The 19,105-nt window shown below is 55.8% G+C and overlaps 1 protein-coding gene across 1 annotated transcript; it reads left to right on the forward strand.

Moving 5' to 3' along the window:
* Positions 1–678: 678 nt before the first annotated feature.
* Positions 679–14,179, forward strand: XYLT2 (xylosyltransferase 2). Its single transcript, XM_065910372.1, has 11 exons — positions 679–887; positions 7,497–7,986; positions 8,258–8,433; positions 8,730–8,932; positions 9,397–9,477; positions 9,674–9,890; positions 9,976–10,152; positions 10,426–10,688; positions 10,975–11,170; positions 11,764–12,097; positions 13,595–14,179. The coding sequence occupies exons 1-11, from the start codon at positions 753–755 to the stop codon at positions 13,915–13,917; spliced, it is 2,595 nt and encodes an 864-aa protein (XP_065766444.1). The 5' UTR covers positions 679–752; the 3' UTR covers positions 13,918–14,179.
* The last annotated feature ends 4,926 nt before the right edge of the window (positions 14,180–19,105 follow it).

Genomic DNA, 19,105 nt, shown 5'->3' on the forward strand with positions numbered 1-19,105 from the left:
GCTCCCAGACTAGCAGCTCAGCATCATCTGGGAACTTGTTGAAAATTCTGAAACTCTGGGAGTGGGACCAGCAATCTATTTTATCAAGTCCTGCGGATGATTCTGACACACCCTATAATTCAATAACCACGAATCAGGTAGAAGTCTGAGGATGCTTAGGGTAAGAGGGAGAGGAGAGAGGAAACAAGGCTTTGTGAAGGGCCTCAGATGCCATTCAAAGGAGTTAGACTTTGCCGCGTAGGTGCCGGCTTCCAAGGTTTTAAAGCAAGGGCTGTGGCACTTACACAATCGCTCCCAACTCGGCGTTTCTGGGCGCTCTAGCATTCTCTGCGTGCACGAGGGCCGAGAGGGAGTTGGTCTCGGCGAGGCTGAGTTCCTCCACCCCACCTTCACCCCACACCAGGCGGCGAGTCAGAGAGAGGTGAGGCCACAGACCTCTCTGCACTCTGGTTCCATGGGCTTGCCGTCCGGAACGGGGTGAGAACACGCAAGAGCTGGGGCACTGACCAAGACAGGCAATGAACCACCGCGCGAGAGGCCGGCGGCCCGTGGGACAGCTAGCTCGGCGGGGCCAGGCTCCGCCCCTGGCCCGCGGGGCGCGGCGTTTCGGGCCTGCGGGCCCCGCCCCCGGCCCCGCCCCGGCGCGCGCCAGGCCCGCCTCCCTCGGGAGAAGCCGGTTCTGCCCGTGCCCGTGCACGCGCCCGCGGCCGGGTTGCAGGGCTGGGCGCGCGCCCTGCGTCCGGGGCAGGAAGATGGTGGCGAGCGCGCGGGTGCAGAAGCTGGTGCGGCGCTACAAGCTGGCGATCGCCACGGCGCTGGCCATCCTGCTGCTGCAGGGCCTAGTGGTGTGGAGCTTCAGCGTCCTGGAGGACGACGAGCCGGGCGAGGTGCTCCGACGGCCGGGCGGGCAGGCGGGCAGGCCGGGCGCGGGGACGCGCGGGGTCCTGGCGGGGAAACGGATGGCCCCCGCCGGGGAAGTGGGGCACGGGCCGCTTGCGTGTTGCGCAGGGGCGGCCGCCTGGCTCGGGGCCTCGGACCCCTGGCGCCCGTTTCCCAGGCGGGCCGGGGGCCTGCGCGCGGGGACGGTGCGTGACCCGGAGGACGGGCCGCGGGGCTGGCAGGGGCCCCGGGCGGGAGGAGCGGGTCTTGGTGGGGTGGTCTCCAGCTCCGCGAGCAGTGAAGGTCAGGCGCGGGTGGCGGGGAGCCGGGCCAGGAGGCGCGGCTGGGCCCGAGCCGGCTTGGAGGTGGGGAGCCCCAGGCCAAACTTTCTGAAGTTGGGAGGGGGTGGGGGTGTGCGCGCCGTGGGCGGAGGAATGGGGCCTAGGGACCCCGGCAATCGCGCCGACCCGCCCCTCAGAGGGGCACCGGCCAGTTAAGAAGTGGAGCCTGGGGGTGGGACTCAGTCTGGCAACTGAGGAGAGGGAGGGAGACCCCGAGGGAGAGAACTGGAGTGCCCCTGAGGCGCGGCTTCTTCAGCCAGGGGTCTGAAGCACCTGCATGGGTCTCCTTAAGAGGATGGTAGGGGAATTGAGCTGGTGAATTGGCCTCAGGACATTACGTAATTGGAGACTCGCCCTCTCTGACCATAAGAGAATGGGGACAGCAGCAGCTAGTTTAGCAGAGCCCCAGGCTGTGGAGCAGGGGCAAATCCCATCCTTCTTAGTCCCCAGGTCCTCGTTCTGAGAGTCTCTTGGCTGATGTGGTTTTCCCTGGAGGATTAGACATGTCTTCCCTAGTGTGATCAGGAGGGTCCAGTGGGGTCTGAGACCATCCTGGAAGGTTGAAGAGGATAAGTCAAACCCTGACCCTAAGCTGTGGACCAGAGGACAGGGCTTCCCCGCCCCCATCCCTGGGTTCTGGTGGACTGAGTCAGTCTCTCTGCTCCGCTTGCCCCGTCCTCTTGGGCCTCTCCTCCTGGTAGAGTGAAAGCCAAGGGAGCCCTAATATCCATTTTCCCTTCCTGCATCTGGGGCAGTCTGGAAGGCCTAGTGTGGAAATTGGGAGAATCACTGCTTTTGCCTTTTTTGGGGAGAACCAACAAACTAGGATGGTGAGGGGAGCTGGGACAGAGTCACATGAGATCATAACTCCAAAAGGAGCTGAGGTTAGGGGTTAGGGGAGGCTGACTCTGTGACATCTGAAGGGAGTGAGCTTGTTTTCTGTGGTCCAGTACGAAGAGATGATTTTGGGGGTAGATGAGACATTCTAACATGGAATGGGCTGACAAGGAGTTAAGGAGCCTTCTGACCCTGGAATATATGCGAGTAGGGGCTGGCGACCACTTTGGGGAGGGTCATGGCAAAGCATCCAGGGCTTCTCAGACCCTCTGCTACACAGTTGTGTGAATCTCTGGAAGGGCTGAGAGACTGTTCAGGCCTCAAGGTCTCTGCTGCCCTGCCTCCAGCCTGGGGTGGAGAACTGGTGCAGTGCTTGGGATCCTGCCTCCTCACCTCCTCCAGCTTCCTAGCAGAACCTGATAGGGGAATCCCTGGACCAGAATGGAGAAAAAGATCCTTGATAACCTAGAGGTTGTGCAGTCCAAGCAGCCATTAGTGCTTGGAACCCTTCAGCAGCCACCTCAGGGCAGCCAGGCAGCGTACTAAGTACTTAGGAAGGTGGGCGCTGAGTTGGACCACCCCACCTCACCGTCCTGTGTCCTATTCCAGCACTGGTCCTGGTGAGTAGTGTGACCACTGTCTAATCACCTAACCTCTTCCGCGTGTGTCCTCAATGGTATCTGCTCCCCACCCCAAGATGGGGGCAATAATATCACCTCTCTCATTGGTAATGCCTATGAAGTATTTGCAGGAGTTGCTGGCACATGCTAAACCATCAGTAAATATCTCTTACTATTATTTCACTACTGCATAGTGGTAATAGGGATTCACTCATTCATTCATTCAACAAATATTAAGTCCTACTTCATACTAGGCACTGTGCTAACACCAGAGATACATAAATAAAATAGATGATGAGGTCACGGCCCTTGTGGGCAGACAGTCTGCAGGGAGAGACTGACAGTGGAAAGGAAACTCAATAACAAGAGGGCTAATTTAGATAGGTGGTTGAGGAAGGCTTCTGCAGGAAGTGGCCTGTGAGCTGAAAGTCAGTCTGGGGGAGCAGTAGGCAGAGTTCAGGCAGAAGGCCCTGAGGAGAATGGGCTTAGCTAGCTCCCTTCAAGAAACGGGAAGGAGGGTGTGGTGGGATCCCTGGAAGAAGTTAGTCTAGGGCACATCCTGCAGCCCGCAGTGAGGGGCCGGGGTTTTATTCTAAGTGCAGTGGGAGAGTGCTGAAACCAAAGGGGGTCTAAGCAAGGATGAAATGAGATATGCATTTAAGATGCACACTCTGGCCATGTGTGAGGGCTAGGTTGGAGACCAGAGATGACCATTAACATCCAAAGAGCCATTTTATGGTTTTCAAAGCTTTTACAAACATTGTCTCACCACTTACTTTAAGCACAGTCTGAGAAGTCCAAAGGTGGTGGATCAGCATTGCTTTGTTCTCTGTCTCTGGGACTCAGAGAAGGATTCCAAAGAGAAGCTACAAAGCCAGGAAAGGACTTTGAATTCCTTCTCAGTGAGGAGAGGGGGCCTCGGAAGCCAGAATGCATCCCTGCAGATGTCAGAAGGCCAGTTCCCGTCCTCAGTAATTAGAGGGAACTCTGACTTAGGGGCAACTTTGGGCAACTCCTGAAGGGGTACAAGTATGAGGTCCTGCTGCTGCGCATATAAACATTCTTGGGATGAGGCAATGGGAAGGGGCTGGCTGCCCACCGGGGACCCACCGCAGTTCCTCACTGCTGCCTCCTGTCCCCCAGCCCCCTCTGAGACTGTCCTTCTCAGGGTCAGCCAGCTCCTGCTGCAGTGCAGGACACCAACATGCCCGCTCCTCCCACATCCTTCCCCCACCACAGCGAGCCTGGCCCTGTGCCCCAAGCCCTGCCCTCCTGACCAGCTTCCTCACTCACTGATACTGGCCTCCATCTTGAGAACCCACAGCTCCTTTGCCATCTCCACCCACCTCAGCTTGAGAATGTCTGTCCCTGCCCAGTGTGTGTCCAGGTCCGACATCACCAGTTTATATGCACTCAGTTCAGTGGGACTGCAGCCACCTTTCCTAGGGGCTTCCCAGTCCAGGGTGCCCTCCCCAGCATGGGTGCAGAATACAGCCTGTTGCCTCCTCCCCACTCTGCCCTCCCTCTTGCAGGTATCTCTTCTCAGATGGAGACAGACATCCCCAGTTCTCACTGGGCACCTCCCAAGAGATCAGAGGGCTGGCTGGATGCTGGGCACAGAAGGCTGGGGTGCCAGGGTATAGGGCTGGGCCTCTGACCCTAAGGCATCTGCCATGCTCTGACCGAGGAGGAGAGGGCGGTCCTAGGGAGGGGAGGGACAGGGAAAACTTGACCCGGTGGTCCAAAGTATCTGAAGGCCTTGGCTTCTCTCCTGACTTCACACATGACTGTTTCCTAGTCCCCTTTCATTAATATTAGTAAGGATGACAGCATTTACTGAATCCCGAGCCTGTGCCAAGGGCTTTTCATTCATTCATTGATTCAACAAATATTTACTGAGGGAATTCCTTGGTCCAGTGGTTAGGACTCTGCGCTTTCACTGCCAAGGGCATGGGTTCAATCCCTGGTTTGGGAACTAGGTTCCTGCAAGCTGTGTGGCATGGCCAAAAATTTATATATATAAAGAGAGAGAGTCTCCCATTGCCAGACATTCTTTTGGGCTCTAGGAATACCTCAGTGAACAAAACAACAAAAAGCTCTATCCTCATGGACATTGTATACTTGTAAGGGGAGAGACATAGAAGAGCACAATATAAATACATTTATACAGGGACTTCTCTGGTGGTCCAGTGGCTAAGACTCCCAATGCAGGGGGCCCGGGGTTTGATCTCTGGTCAGGGAACTAGATCCCGCTTGGTGCAGCTAAGAATTTCGTGCCACAACTAAAGATCCCGCATGCCACAACTAAGACCCGGTATAGCGGGTCTTATATAAAATAAATAAATATTTTTTAAAAATACAGTTATACATATTACATTATACATTATATACACATTATATACATAATGCATATATACATTATATACTTTTACATACATTATACATATACATAAGTGCTGTGGGAGAAACAAAGTGGAAGATGGGGGAGAGCTGGAGTTTGGCCTTGGCCACCACCGTGGACACGGTGGCCTGCCTGAGAGGATGCCACCTGAGCAAGGAACTGGAGGCAGGGGATGGTGGGACATCAAGGGGAGAATGTTCTAGGTACAGGGGACAGTGAATGCCAGGTAGGAGGGAGGGGCACTGAGGAAACCATTACCTTAAGACTGGAGGAGTGTAAGCTTGAGAGGTTAGTAGGAGATAAGGTCAGGAAGGGAGGGGGTCAGCCAGACACCGCTCACATTGCCTTTGGAGGTTCATGTAAGGGCTTTGGACTTTGTCCTCAGAGCAGGAGCCATGGGTGGCTTCAAGCAGAGGAGTAGGGAGATGGGCATACTGGCTGCTGAGAATGGACTATAGGAAACCAGAGTAAGAGCAGGGCTTCCAGGTGGGGATGGTAATGATGGAAGCAGTGAGAAGTGATCAAATTCTGGATGTCCTTTGAAGGGAGCCCCAACATGTGTACTGATGATGGAGTATGAGGGAAACAAGGGTTCAAGTGATGCCCCAATGTTTTGGCCTGAGCAACCTGAAGGGTGGACTGGTCATTAGCTGAAGAAGGAGCCGACTGAGGGAAGACCAGGAGTTCACTTTTGGATTTGTGGTTTGAGAGGTCTATCAGACTCCCAGGAGAGGCATCAAGGAGGCTGGCAGTTAGACAACTGAAAGTTCAAGGGAGCCCCTCTAGGCCATAGAGAGAAATCTGGGACTGAGTGAGGTCCCCTGGAAAGCCTGGACAAGGAAAGGCCCCAAAGTGGCCTTGGGAGATGAGGCAGGGTCAGCCAAGAAGACTGATAAGGAGTGGCCACAGAGGCCACACCAGGGAAACACCAGGAGGGCATCCTTAGGCACCTGCTTCAGAGGCTGTGGTCCAGTGAGTCCTGCTGCTGGAAGGCCAGGCCGGAAGAGGACTCACACAGAGAGTGGTGAGAGAGAGAGAGGGGACAGCTCTTTCCAGTTGCAGTACCTCAGGCTCTATCTCATGGACACTCTTCCCTCCTATATTTGATAGTTGAGGGAACCTGCTCAGAGAAGGTAGGTAAGTGTGGGGGAGTGACGGAGCTGAGTGGGAAGCCCTGATGACTCCAGAGTAGTCACACGGGGCCTCTCACTCCTCCGTCCAGCCCGTGCCTCATCCAGCAGACACCAACCAGACCCCCGATATGCCAGCCACTCCACTGGGCACTGGGGAGATGGAACTGACACGACACCTCTTCCCAAGGGGTTGGTCGGCTAGAAGAACGTCCCACCATGAGGCAAATGGGACGGCCTCACACATGGAGACTCTGCTGGATCTTGAAGGATGGATGGAATTTGGTCAGGCAGGGAAGGAGGGGGTCACAAAAGAAGGGCAGGGAAAGCTGGAACGAGTGTGGCTATACACACTTTCAAGGGTGGCCGGATCATTAGGGAGGCTCCTAGGTTTGAGAGGAGGCTGCAGGAGCCGGGAAGCAGGGGTGGAGGCTTTTTTCCCCTTCACGAGCCAGCCTGCAGCTGCAGGTGCCTTCACGCCCCAGCCTTCCAGCCATGGCCAGACACCTCCTCAGACACCTCCTCAGCCACTCCCAGCAGTAGTACCAGGGCTCCCATCTCTAGGCTGTCTTTGCCCTGGAGCTTCCCACTAGCTGGTCGAGGCCCTCTCCAAGCCAAGCTGTTGTCTGAAGCTCTCCCTTGCCCCTCTGCCCAGATGTCAGGCCAGCTTGGCCATCTGAAGGCTTTCCCTGCAGCTGCCTGCTCCTGCTGCCTCATCATCCAGAGTGTGACCCCCCCAGGGAGTCTCCTGCACTCTGACTCTTAGTCTCTGCTTCCCAGGGAACCCAACCAGCAATGGGGTCTCAGATTTCACCTCTGTCCTCTCCACCAGGCAAGACCCATGTGCTCTGTTGCAGCTTCAGCACGCCCATGTGGAAATACTATAGATGGCAGAATGCTTTTTCCTTCCGAAGAGCGTTATCTTGTCCCAGTCAAGCCCGGGTGGGAGTGCTGGATGAACACTCTTGTCTGTAGGGTCTCTGCATGTTTCTCTTATTCATCTTCCTATTTGTGGAAAAAGAAAGTGGTGTCTGAATCCAAAGGAGGCTCAGTGCCCTGTGATCTGTGTGATGGAGGGGGCGTGGATGCGATGGTGCCTTGGGGGAGGGCGACATTTCCTCCGCCGGCTGGTCAAGGAGACCTCCCAGCAGAAGTGCAGAGTGCTCAGGCGAACAGTACTTTTCTAGATAAAGGGTGGCAGGGGCTTCAAAGCCCGAGCCAGCAAGAAGCTGAAGGAGCAGGAGGAGAGCAACTGTCTTAGTGACTTGTGTTTGCCTATCTTTTACAGAAAGGAAGGCAGAAGAAGCCACGGCCACTCGACCCCAGCGAAGGCTCCAAGGACACAGACAGTTCAGCTGGGCGGCGGGGCAGCGCAGGCAGAAGGCATGGGCGCTGGCGGGGCCGTGCCGAGAGCCCCGGGGTGCCCGTGGCCAAGGTGGTACGGGCAGTAACTAGCCGGCACAGAACCGGCCGGCGGATCCCCCCCACCCCGCCCCCAGAGGCCCCAGGCCGCCAGAACCTGAGCGGGGCAGCGGCTGAGGAGGCGCTGGTTGGGGCGGCTGGCTTCCCGCACGGAGACACGGGGAGTGTGGAGGGCGCCCCCCAGCCCACAGACAACAGCTTCACGCCCAAGTGCGAGATCGTTGGCAAGGATGCTCTGTCTGCACTGGCCCGAGCCAGCTCCAAGCAGTGCCAGCAGGAGATCGCCAACGTGGTGTGCCTGCACCAGGCCGGCAGCCTCATGCCCAAGGCTGTGCCCCGGCACTGCCAGCGGGCTGGTAAGAGACAAGCCTAGGCAGAGAGGTGGTGGCCCAGGAGGGTATACGGCAGGGATCCCCGCCCCCAGTTCTCAGGGATGAAAGCCCGGAAGGGCACACCTCGCTGCCCAGGTTGGCGATGAGTGCGCTAAGTGGCAGAGGTGGACCTGGGGCCCGGGAGCACCAGGCTCTACGTCCAGGGTTGGATGACAGGCAGCTCCCTCTTCCCATCTTGCCTGCACCCTGTGACCTGGAGCGGGACCTCACCGATGCCCCTGTTCTCCACTCTCAGGGAAGGTGAGCCCTGGCATCCCGTGGGACGAGGTCCGGGCCCAGCAGCCCGTGGATGGTCCCCCAGTGCGAATCGCCTACATGCTGGTGGTTCATGGCCGTGCCATCCGGCAGCTGAAGCGTCTCCTCAAGGCTGTGTACCACAGGCAGCATTTCTTCTACGTCCATGTGGACAAGGTACCTGCTATGGCCAGGGAGACAGGGCATCTGAGTAAGTAGGACAGAGGCCCAGATTGTCATGGACAGACAGTGTCTCTGACTTGCTCAGGGGGCCCAGAGATAGGAGAACGGGGAATGGGGGAGCAGCCCGCACCAGCTGACATGCTGCTTCAGAGCTGGAGCCCTAGCCCGTGCTCTGTCAATTTCATGTCACTTGTACTCCGCCCTGGGGTGGGGCCGGGTGGGGAGGTTGTGATGCTGGGGGTTCATCTTCCACTGCTGAGTTTCCACCACCACCACCCCACCTCCCACAGCGCTCCAACTACCTGCACCGGGAGTTAGTGGAGCTGGCCCGGCAGTATGATAACGTGCGGGTAACGCCCTGGCGCATGGTCACCATCTGGGGCGGGGCCAGCCTGCTGAGGATGTATCTGCGGAGCATGCAGGACCTGCTGGAGGTGCCCGGCTGGGCCTGGGACTTCTTCATCAACCTCAGTGCCACTGACTACCCGACCAGGTGTGGGGCGGTGCTCTGAGCCCTGCAGATGGGAGGTGGGCCTCCTCTAGGACTTGGGGTTCCAGGGTCCCAATGGACTTCTTCCCTCCCCAAAGCCTCATTCTGGGATCTGCACACCTCAAACATGATTCCTGGGCCCCAGCAATGTTTTAGAGGAGTTGTTGTTGAAAGATGATATGAGGGTTGTAAGGGACCACAGGTGGGGAGGAGAAGAAGCCAGAAGTCTGAACCGGGATCTTGGGTCAGACAGGAAGGGGTGGAAGAAGGATGGGGTGGTCTTTCTCAGGGACCTCAGATCCTCACCACCCCAGAGGATCAACCTAGAGCAGGTCAGTTGGCCAGAATGGCTCTCAGTAAGAAAAGGGGCCAAGGAGTGAAGGTAAAGAGTGCTGGAGGGGTCTGTCTGCTCTGGGCTGGTGACTGAGCCACTCACACACGCTACCCACATGCGATTTTCTCTCCAGGACCAATGAGGAGCTGGTAGCTTTCCTGTCCAAGAACCGGGACAAGAATTTCCTCAAGTCTCATGGCCGGGACAATTCCAGGTAAGGGGATGGTGGAAGATGCCCTGATCTTGGAGTCTCGCCACAAACCCTACACACAGGGGGCTTTGTGGCCTTAGCCCTGGGTTGCAAAACCTCCAAACCAATCATTGATTGAGGAATGCTGGTTCCTGGAAAGATGAGAGCCTGGATTCCACCCTGCAAGACCCTCAGCCACAGGCCCATGTGCCTCCCATAGGTTCATCAAGAAACAGGGCTTGGACCGGCTCTTCCATGAGTGCGATTCACATATGTGGCGTCTGGGCGAGCGGCAGATCCCAGCAGGCATTGTGGTGGACGGCGGCTCGGACTGGTTCGTGCTGACTCGCAGCTTTGTGGAGTATGTGGTGTATACAGACGACCTGCTTGTGGCCCAGCTACGTCAGTTCTACACGTACACGCTGCTCCCAGCCGAGGTAGGTGACTGGGCCCGCGCCCAGGCGGGGGAGGGCAAGTGGTGGGTTCGACGGCTCACCCTCTACCCCACCCTGCCACCCACAGTCCTTCTTTCACACTGTGCTGGAGAACAGCCCAGCCTGCGAGAGCCTCGTGGACAACAACCTGCGGGTCACCAACTGGAACCGCAAGCTGGGCTGCAAGTGCCAGTACAAGCACATCGTGGACTGGTGCGGCTGCTCCCCCAATGACTTCAAGCCGCAGGACTTCCTACGGTTGCAGGTGCTTCCCCATGACCCCCAATCTCTGGCCCTTGATAGAGCCTCACCCCAGCTTTTTGCTGGGTGCTTCCTAGGGTCAGAAACGATCCTGGCTGGTCCAACCAGAGGATCTGGGAGACTCTCACCGGGAGCAGCCCCCGGGGGCAGGGGCTAAACTAGAGGCAGGAAAAACCCTCGGTGGCTGATCTCTAGGCAGTGCTGGGAAAAGGCGCCTCCCCTGCTGTGGTCTTTGGGACCTCTAGACCCCTTCACCCTCCTGCCTTTCCCACTCCAGCAAGTCTCCAGACCCACCTTCTTCGCCCGGAAGTTTGAGTCCACTGTGAACCAGGAGGTACTGGAAATCCTGGACTTCCACCTATATGGCAGCTATCCCCCGGGCACCCCAGCCCTCAAGGCCTACTGGGAGAACACCTATGACGTGGCTGATGGCCCCAGTGGGCTCAGCGATGTCATGCTCACTGCTTACACTGCTTTTGCCCGCCTCAGCCTGCGCCACATCACCACTGCTGCATCCCCCCTGGCCAACCCACTCTGCAGGTGAGACCTCCTTTTGACATTTTGCAGACTCTCAGGATATAATGCCCTGTAAGGAGGACAATCAGAAAGTGACAGCCCCTCCCCCAGGGAGCCCCCAGCCTGAGGCAGGGAAAAGTGCAAATATAATGAAGATGGCAAAAGCCAGGCATATAGGATCTGTGGGTGTGAGATCTGGGCAAAGAAAGCACCTGGGGATGGGACTCCCCCAGAGCCCCCTTCCTGGGACTCCAGGCCAAGTCGGGTGTGCTGATGGCATCTCCCTTTCTCCCTGCTGGAACCTTCTTAGGTTTGAGCCCAGGGGCTTGCCGTCCAGCGTGCACCTGTATTTCTATGACGACCATTTCCAGGGCTACTTGGTGACGCAGGCGGTGCAGTCCTCAGCCCAGGGGCCGGCAGAGACGCTGGAGATGTGGCTGATGCCCCAGGGGTCGCTGAAGCTGTTGGGGCACAGTGACCAGGCCAGCCGGCTCCAGAGTTTGGAGGTGGGACAGGTCCTCCCCTTGCTTCCTCCTGTTCCCCATAAGACTCAGGGTCTGGGGAGAGAGGGACAGACACTAAGGGAGGGCTGAGGATTGGGTTGCCTTTCAGGACTGGATTCCTGGGCCTTCTTTCCCAGTGATGGCAGCCTTGGGATGCACAGAGGACATGCAGTCAGTGGGGAGGGGACCTTGGTTCCACTACAACGCAAGCCTGTATTCTCCACCCAGGGATTTTCTTCTATACGGAGTTGGACATTCCAGTTGGGCCAGAAGATTAGGCTTTTGAGTGTCTCCTCGGTTCTTTCTTGGAGGCCTTTGGTCCATGTGGGGATGGTCTCTGGGCAGGACTTCGAATCTCATTTCTGCCTTACTGCCCCCCAACACTTCAGAGCAGGTCAGAACAGGAGCCTAGAATGAATCTCAGAGCTTATAGAGATGTTAAAAATCCCAGTCTGAGCCCATCATTTTGCAGAGGGGGAGACTGAGGACCAGAAAGAGACAGTGACTGGCCTGATGTCCCACAGGAGTTAGAGGGGGCAGCAGGTAGAGAGGAGGACTTTCCCTTGGCTTCTGCCCAGCTGCCTCCTTCCCTACAGGTTGGCACCGAGTGGGACCCCAAAGAACGTCTTTTCCGGAACTTTGGGGGGTTGCTGGGGCCGCTGGACGAGCCTGTGGCCATGCAGCGCTGGGCCCGGGGCCCCAACCTCACAGTCACTGTGGTATGGATCGACCCCACCTACGTGGTGGCCACATCTTATGACATCGTGGTAGACGCGGAAACGGAGGTCACGCAGTACAAACCCCCACTGAGCCGGCCTCTGCGGCCAGGGGCCTGGACTGTTCGACTGCTTCAGTTCTGGGAACCCCTGGGTGAGACTCGCTTCCTCGTGCTGCCCTTGACCTTCAACCGCAAACTACCTCTCAGGAAAGGTAAGTATCTAGTTCCCAAATGATACCCAGGAGTCAGGCAGGATAGGATTTGTAGACAGGTGATCCTAAGAAGCTAACCATCAGAGAAGGGGAAGGGGGCAGATTGTGGCTTTGACCATCCATCCGTAAACATCCCAGAACGCTGCACTCTGGTATCATGCTTCCCAGGCAGGCAGACCTGGCTTTAGAACGCAGCTCTGACACTTTAATTGGGCTTTTATTCTTGGCAAATTACTGGGCCTTCCTGAGCCTCGGTCTTATTACATGTAAAGTAAGAGAAATACAATTGTTAGAGACCTCCTGGGTGTGTGGAACATAGATCCACTCAAATTGCTCCAGGGGAAAGGGGGAAATTATTGGAAAAATGTGGGGCTTTCCTCCACAGAACTCAGGAAATGAGTCAGGTCCCACTGGAACTCAGACGTGCTTTCTGTCTCTCTGGGGCCACTTTGTCCCTCATCCTGTGCTGTTTGGATCAGCCTCAGGCTTCTCAATACATGGCCTCTCAGTGCAACGGAGACCGACCAGGGCCTCTCAGTCCACAAGTTCCACATTCTTAGGACAGCAGATCTGATGTTGGTCCTCTTCCCAGTCCATTGGTAGCCAGGTGGAGAAGGTCACATAGCTGAGGCTAGGAGACAGGCTCTAAACTAGGCATAGGCTATAGGTTCCTGCAGGGGTCCCAATACAAGTGAGTACCTTCTGGGGGCTATTAGGGGTGAATATCTGGGTAAAAATGGTTGGTATACCGTAGATGTTCAGTAAGTAGGTAGATGTTTTCTTCCTCCAGCCATGTCCCATCACTGAGAAGGTGGGTCAGAGCAGAGGTAACCCAGAAGAGGATGGGGTCCAGGATGGGGCAGTGGCTGTGGCAGATCAGAACAGGCACCCCTGCTCTCCTAGGACTCACAGTCTGATGGAGGAGATGAAGGGTGGGGTGGTGGAGGCAAGCTTGACAGCAAGTGCTATTGGAGCTGAGTCTTGAAGGAGCTGATTTTTATAGACAATGAAGGATATTCTAAACTGAAGGAACAAAGTTAGCAGGTGTCTAGTGCATGAGGAGAACAGAGGGTGGAAGGGAGTAGGATGCCAAAGGAGGTGGGAAGGAAGACCGGCAGAGTAAGCAGGGCTTGTAGCCTAGAGGCCTGAGTACTAGGCTTCTGAGGGCTCTGGAGACCACTGGAGGTGATTGAGAAGCGGCATGGGTGACACAAACCAGACCATTATCAGAAAATAACCTTACTTTCTAAAGTACCTTGAACCCACTGTTTTATTTAATCCTCAAGTTAGGAATTTGGGGATTACTGTCTTGATTTTATAAAACTAATTTTACAAGCACAGAAAGTTCTGTGGATTAGTTTAAAGTCACTCAGCAAGATGCGACTCAGTGGTAGAGTTGAGACAGGACAGACTGGGGTGCTCAGACCTGATTCCCAGGGTCTGGCCTTCATGAGATCATTCGGGTGGGGCATGCTTACTCCTGCTCTGCACCCCTAGATGATGCCAGCTGGCTGCACGCTGGGCCACCCCACAACGAGTACATGGAACAGAGTTTCCAGGGCCTGAGTGGCATCCTGAACCTGCCTCAGCCAGAGCCTGCGGAGGAGGCTGCCCGACTACATGCAGAGCTCACTGGCCCGGCGCTGGAGGCCTGGACAGACGGGGAACTAAGCAGCTTCTGGTCTGTGGCCGGACTGTGTGCCATGGGCCCCTCCACCTGTCCCTCCCTGGAGCTCTGCAGACTGACCAGCTGGAGCTCTCTGTCCCCGGACCCCAAATCAGAGCTGGGGCCTGTCAAAGCAGATGGGCGACTCAGGTAGCAGGGTCCCAGCCAGCGCCTCCGGAAGACCCGGGAAATTGCACCTTACAGATGACAGAGGGCTGTCTCCCTCACAGGCAAGAACCAGAGGCCCAGGCTGTACACCCATGTCAGCCATCAAGAACCCACAGACGGCAGGGAAGGTGGGCATAGTATTTACCACTGAAATGGCTCTGCTGGGGACCAGATGTTAGCAGGAACATGGGGAGAAGGGCTCTAGCTTCCTCACCTTCTCCTCTAATTTTTTTTTCTTTTTTTTTTTTTTAAAGAAAAATGGGTGGTGGGGAATGAACTGGAAACAAAAGATGTGCAATAGGGCCCAGAGCAGGGCCAGGAAGTGGGGCAAGGCTCTGGGGAGCAGGGGCCAGACGAGCCCATCTGCTGCTGCTCTGGAGGAGGCTGGGTCTGCCTCACTCTCTAGGGCCTCATCCCCCAGCTTTGGCCTGAGGTGCTCACGGCTGAGGCTTTGTGGGGCTACAAGTGCTGTGGCAGGCTCTGAGAGCTAGAGAACAGGTGATTAGGGAAGTATTGCAGAGCTGGACTCTTAATGGGTCAGCCTCTCCTCTTGTAGCCAGGGGACCATAGAAGAGGGGGCGGGGCTGGCTCTAGGGCTTTCCAGCATACCCTGCCCCTTGATGGGAAAGACAGGGCACCAGGGCCTGCTGAGACCATTGCAGTCTCCTAGGTACCCAGAACTGCAAGCAGGGCCTGGGCTTCTGCCCTGGAGTGGTGAGCCCTCATGAGCAACATGGGAAGAAGACTGCCAGGGCTCTCAGAAGAACCTGGAGCAGCATTGTGCCTGAAGCTCAGTGTGAAGTCTGAAATATGCAACAGAAGAAATATATCTCTATCTCTCTCAGTGGAGCCTCTGTGTTTTTCCTCCTGGGTGTCAGAGAGCCAGCACTGTTGGGCCATCTTCTAAGAGTTTTGGCTGGTACTTTGTCAGAAGGTGGAGGGTCTAATTGCCCCAGAGTGAGAACAGTTTAAAATCCATCCAAGAGCCAGAAGAGACACAAGAACCCATAATCCAGATCCCTCCTTTATGAGGGGTAAACAGGCCCAGAGAGGCTCAGAGACGTCCTCATTGCCACCCAGCGGGCCACCAGGTGAGCCGGTTCAGTTCTTCAGAGTCCTGACCCAGCACTTTCTCCCTTGCTGCCAGGCCGAGGCAGAGGCTGACTTCTCTGTCTTTGGAGTCACCAGCGCCCATCCCAGAAGCCTTTGCTCTGTTTCCTGCCCAGCTTAGAGTTATGGGGCACCTCAAGAACAGAGGCAGCCAGTTCCAGCCAGGACCTGGTGGTTGCCACTGCCCCCTTTAGAAGAAGGAGCAGCAGTGGCGTGGGTTCCAAGCCACTGCCGTAGGACCTAGGAGAGCCATGTTGGAAAGGTTTGTCAAGCCTCCCTCCTTTTCTCCAGCCCCTTCTCCCGTCCTCCTTTCCTGCCATTGCCAGCCATGGCTCAGTATCAGTCCTTCACAGCGTACTTGATGTGGGAACAGGGTGAAGGTTTCTCAGGACCTTTAAAATCACCCTATCCAGTCATGCTGGCCCAGTCACCTCAGCTTAGGAAACAAAGCTCAGTTTGAACCCAGGCTGCCACATGTCAAGTTTTTCAAGCTGCCAGGAGAGGGCACCACTGTCCACCAATGGCAGTGTTAGGATGTTCGTCTGTTCAGCCGCTGCACTGACCTTGCATGGAGTATGTCACTTAATCCTCACAACTCTTTGAGGCGGGCAATGTTCGTATTTTCCTTTAGCAGGCCAGGAAAGTGAAATGAACCCAAAGTCAAAGCTATTAGGTGGTGGCTGCACGCTTCAGAAGGAGGCAGGAGGATTCCACGGCACTGTGTCACTACATTCTCCTATGCTGCTAAGGCAGGTAAAGAGGAAGAAGGTAACTGCAAGAACTTCGAGGAAATAGTGTTTGGGTTCAAGGGCTGAGATGATTGCTTTCTTCTGGCTCCTATTTTAGTGAACATCTGAAGCTCTGATTTGGTTCTCTAAAAGGTTTTGTTCTGTCTTACATCAACCTTTAGCTCTATTAAAACAATGTAATAACTAGGTGTAGAGTATCAGGCACAGGCAGCATTTAGACTCTGCTAAAGATGCATAGGCCAGGCTGTGGCTATGCTGTCGCTGGACTAGCACAACTGTTTAAAGAGTCTTATTTTTTTGAACCTAGGTGGGACGTGTCCTGTTTCAGCCCCTGCCACTCCTGTCCAGTTACAACAAGTCCTGGTTACACAGTCACCTGCTGTGAACATTTTGAGCTTAGCTCAGTGGATGGGGATCCAAACTGAGGGTTCTGAGTTAACCGGTCTGAGGTGGCAGATCAACACTGATGTGGGTTCAGAACTCCCCCCTAGCAATTCTAATTTGCAGGCTGGCAGAACCAGAAGTCCCCCCACCCCCACTGCTCTGGCTGGTTTGTCTTGGCCTCTTGAGTTAGAAGCAATGCAGGACCAGGAGTAGGCTTCACGACTCCTGACAGGTTCAGAGGGCCTCCCCAATCCTCTCCCCTGTCCAGGTCACTGAGGCAAGTTGGAGTGCAGCTTCTCTGACTGTTCTCCACCCCCATCCTTCTGTAGGGATAGCTCAGCCCCAAGGCTTGAGCTTTTTGAGGCTTTGAAATAGTCCCCTCGTTGGACCCCTTGGGTCAAAACTAGGGTAATAGCCAGGTGGAAGTAGGGTGGGGGAAGGTGACAGGGCCCCCAGAGCTGCACAAGAATCCCTTTGGATGGAGGGAAAGAAACTGGGAGGTCTTTACTGTTTTGTGCCTGGTTTCCAGGACAACCATGGACACTTCTGTTCCATGAGAAGATGAGAGCAAAGACCAGAGGACAGTCAGTTTGCATCTGGAGCCCTGTTAGCTGGGCCATTGGGAAGCAGGGGGCAGGGCAGAGTAGGGCTGGAAGGGGATCCTGACTGAGAGGTGCATAGATCTGGGTGAGTGGAGCCGCCCTGGCTATCTTCTGGGGTTAGCAGAAGCCCAGCCTGTTCCTGCCAACCCCTTCTTCTGCAGGTTGTTGAGGGATACTCGTGGCTGCCAGGCCTGCAGAGTGGTGTCATCTATGGGACCCTAGGTCCTGCCATGGAACAGATCAGGGGCAGAAGCTGAGAACCTGGAAGGCTGCTCACAGACACCCTGGCTTTGAATGAAGCTGCTCCTCTGGATCAGGGATCCTGGGTTGGGGGTTGGCCCTGTGGGGATGGTGGGTTGTGGGGGTGCAGAGGAAGCCTGTCTTATGGCTGTCCTTGAGATCGTTTAAGAAAGTGCCCTTTCTTGGCACCCCTCTGCCACTGCTGCTGCCCGTGCAGAGGTCACCATGGAGAACAGTCTCCTAGCCATAGCTGTGGCCACTGGTGAGTACCTCTTGCTGTCCCGTCAGAGTTGGGGCAGATGCACCCTTGGCCCCACAACAGAGGCCAGAAGTCCAGCCTCTTCATCTGTAGGGTCACCTAGTGCAAACCACTTGGGAAGAATGCTGTGTACAGTTGGTATATGAACCCGGAGGTCCCTTTCCTGCTGAGTTCTAGAGGCTGGGTGCCAGAAGTCTGACTTGACGCTTGAGTCCTCCCTCCTCTGATTGAGTTTCTAAGGGTGTCTGCCCCTGCCACAAGCTCTTTCTCCTCCAAGTCTATCCTCTGTAAACTCTGTTACACACATTACTCCTTCCCTGGGCTGAAGGAAGACAGGATATAGCTGCTCTGTCCTCCTCACAAACCTCTGCCATAGGGAATGGATGCAGCAGCAAAAAGGGAGCTGCCTGCCCCCTCAGTTTCCCATGCATGTAAAGCTGATCCTAGTCCCAGCAGGTCATTCCTACCCAACTTCTGGAGTAGAATTACAGTCTGGGGAGGTGAGATGGGTTTGTGCATGCCAGCCCCAGGCTGAACTCAATGTCTGGTGGCTCTGCGGGAGGAGTTCCATGCTGGTGTTTATCATGACCATCCTGCTAAGCGGCTGTACCCATGAAGCCCCAGCACTGCCACATCCCCTGCTCTCATCAATTCTTCTGGAGCCCCAACCAATATGTAAACATGGCTACCCACACTAACCCCTTACCTTCAGGGCCTCCTACCCCAATCACCACAAAAGGGCATCCACTTTCTCTGCTCAGTATGGACGGGGCCTCTGGGTCTACTCTATGGACACTGCATCTTCCAGTCTGGGTTCCCTCGGGGCCAAGGAAAGTGTCAAAAACGTTAACAACATCCTGGCCAGCTTACTCCCCAGCACTTCAGCAACAGGACCCTGTACTGGGAGCTGCTGGTGAAGACAATGGTCTTCCCAGCTCTCCAAGCAGCTGGAGGCCCACACTCTTCCCAGCTCCTAAGGGGAAGCCCAGCGCTGACTTCTGTGGTGGTGACTACTGTATTGTCAGTCTTTCCCGGTACGGGACACCGCAGGGGATGCTGGGTACAAAAAGCAAAAGAAATCTTTGGGCCTGCAGCCTCCCCAGTTCCGACCCCAACCCGGAGCATCAGAGAGAAGATGGAGAGGTGAGGACAGGTATTCTCTGACTTTCCCACAAGTGTCATCAGAGCTGGCTACCAAATTGTCAAAGAATGAGCTTGTGGCCAGAGAACAGTGGAATTTATACCGAGTGCATTTCTGAAATGCTAAGGGTCTGGGCTTTGTGCTTTGGACTAGTGGAGGAAGAGAACAAACAAGATGGAGGGAGGGACATGGGGACAAAAAAGGCTTGGGTTCTGCTCTCTTGCTCACTGACCCTAAACCCTGAGCCTCACTCTGAGTCATCCTTCATGGTCCCTAGGAGTACACCTCTCCCTTTAGCACCATGGGACCGCCCCACCAAGGTCCAGGCAGTGGAAAGGTGCTGAGAGGCCCAGGGGATGCAGGTGAGATAGGACCCTTGGGGCTGCCCCTTGGGAGTCGGGGTGGGGTGGGGGGGAGAAGTGTATGCCAGGATATAGTGGCCAGAGGAAGGAGGGGAGGAAGTGTAGAGAGACTTGGAGAGAAAAGTGTGTGGCACTCTGATCTTAGGTTTATCCTGGTGGAAAGGGCCCAGATGGAAGCTGGAGAACAGCTGCGTAAGCCTGCCTGGCTCCCTTAGTCACAGGGTTATCCTCAGGGTGGTGGGCTTGCAAAGCAGCTACCAGCTCCCGCTATGGGAGCCAGCTTCCCTGTCCAACTATGAGTGTTCAAAAGGACCAGCAGCAGCAGAT

The sequence above is a fragment of the Muntiacus reevesi genome, chromosome 18 (genome assembly GCF_963930625.1).
Source record: "Muntiacus reevesi chromosome 18, mMunRee1.1, whole genome shotgun sequence".
NCBI classification, from domain to species: Eukaryota; Metazoa; Chordata; class Mammalia; order Artiodactyla; family Cervidae; genus Muntiacus; species Muntiacus reevesi.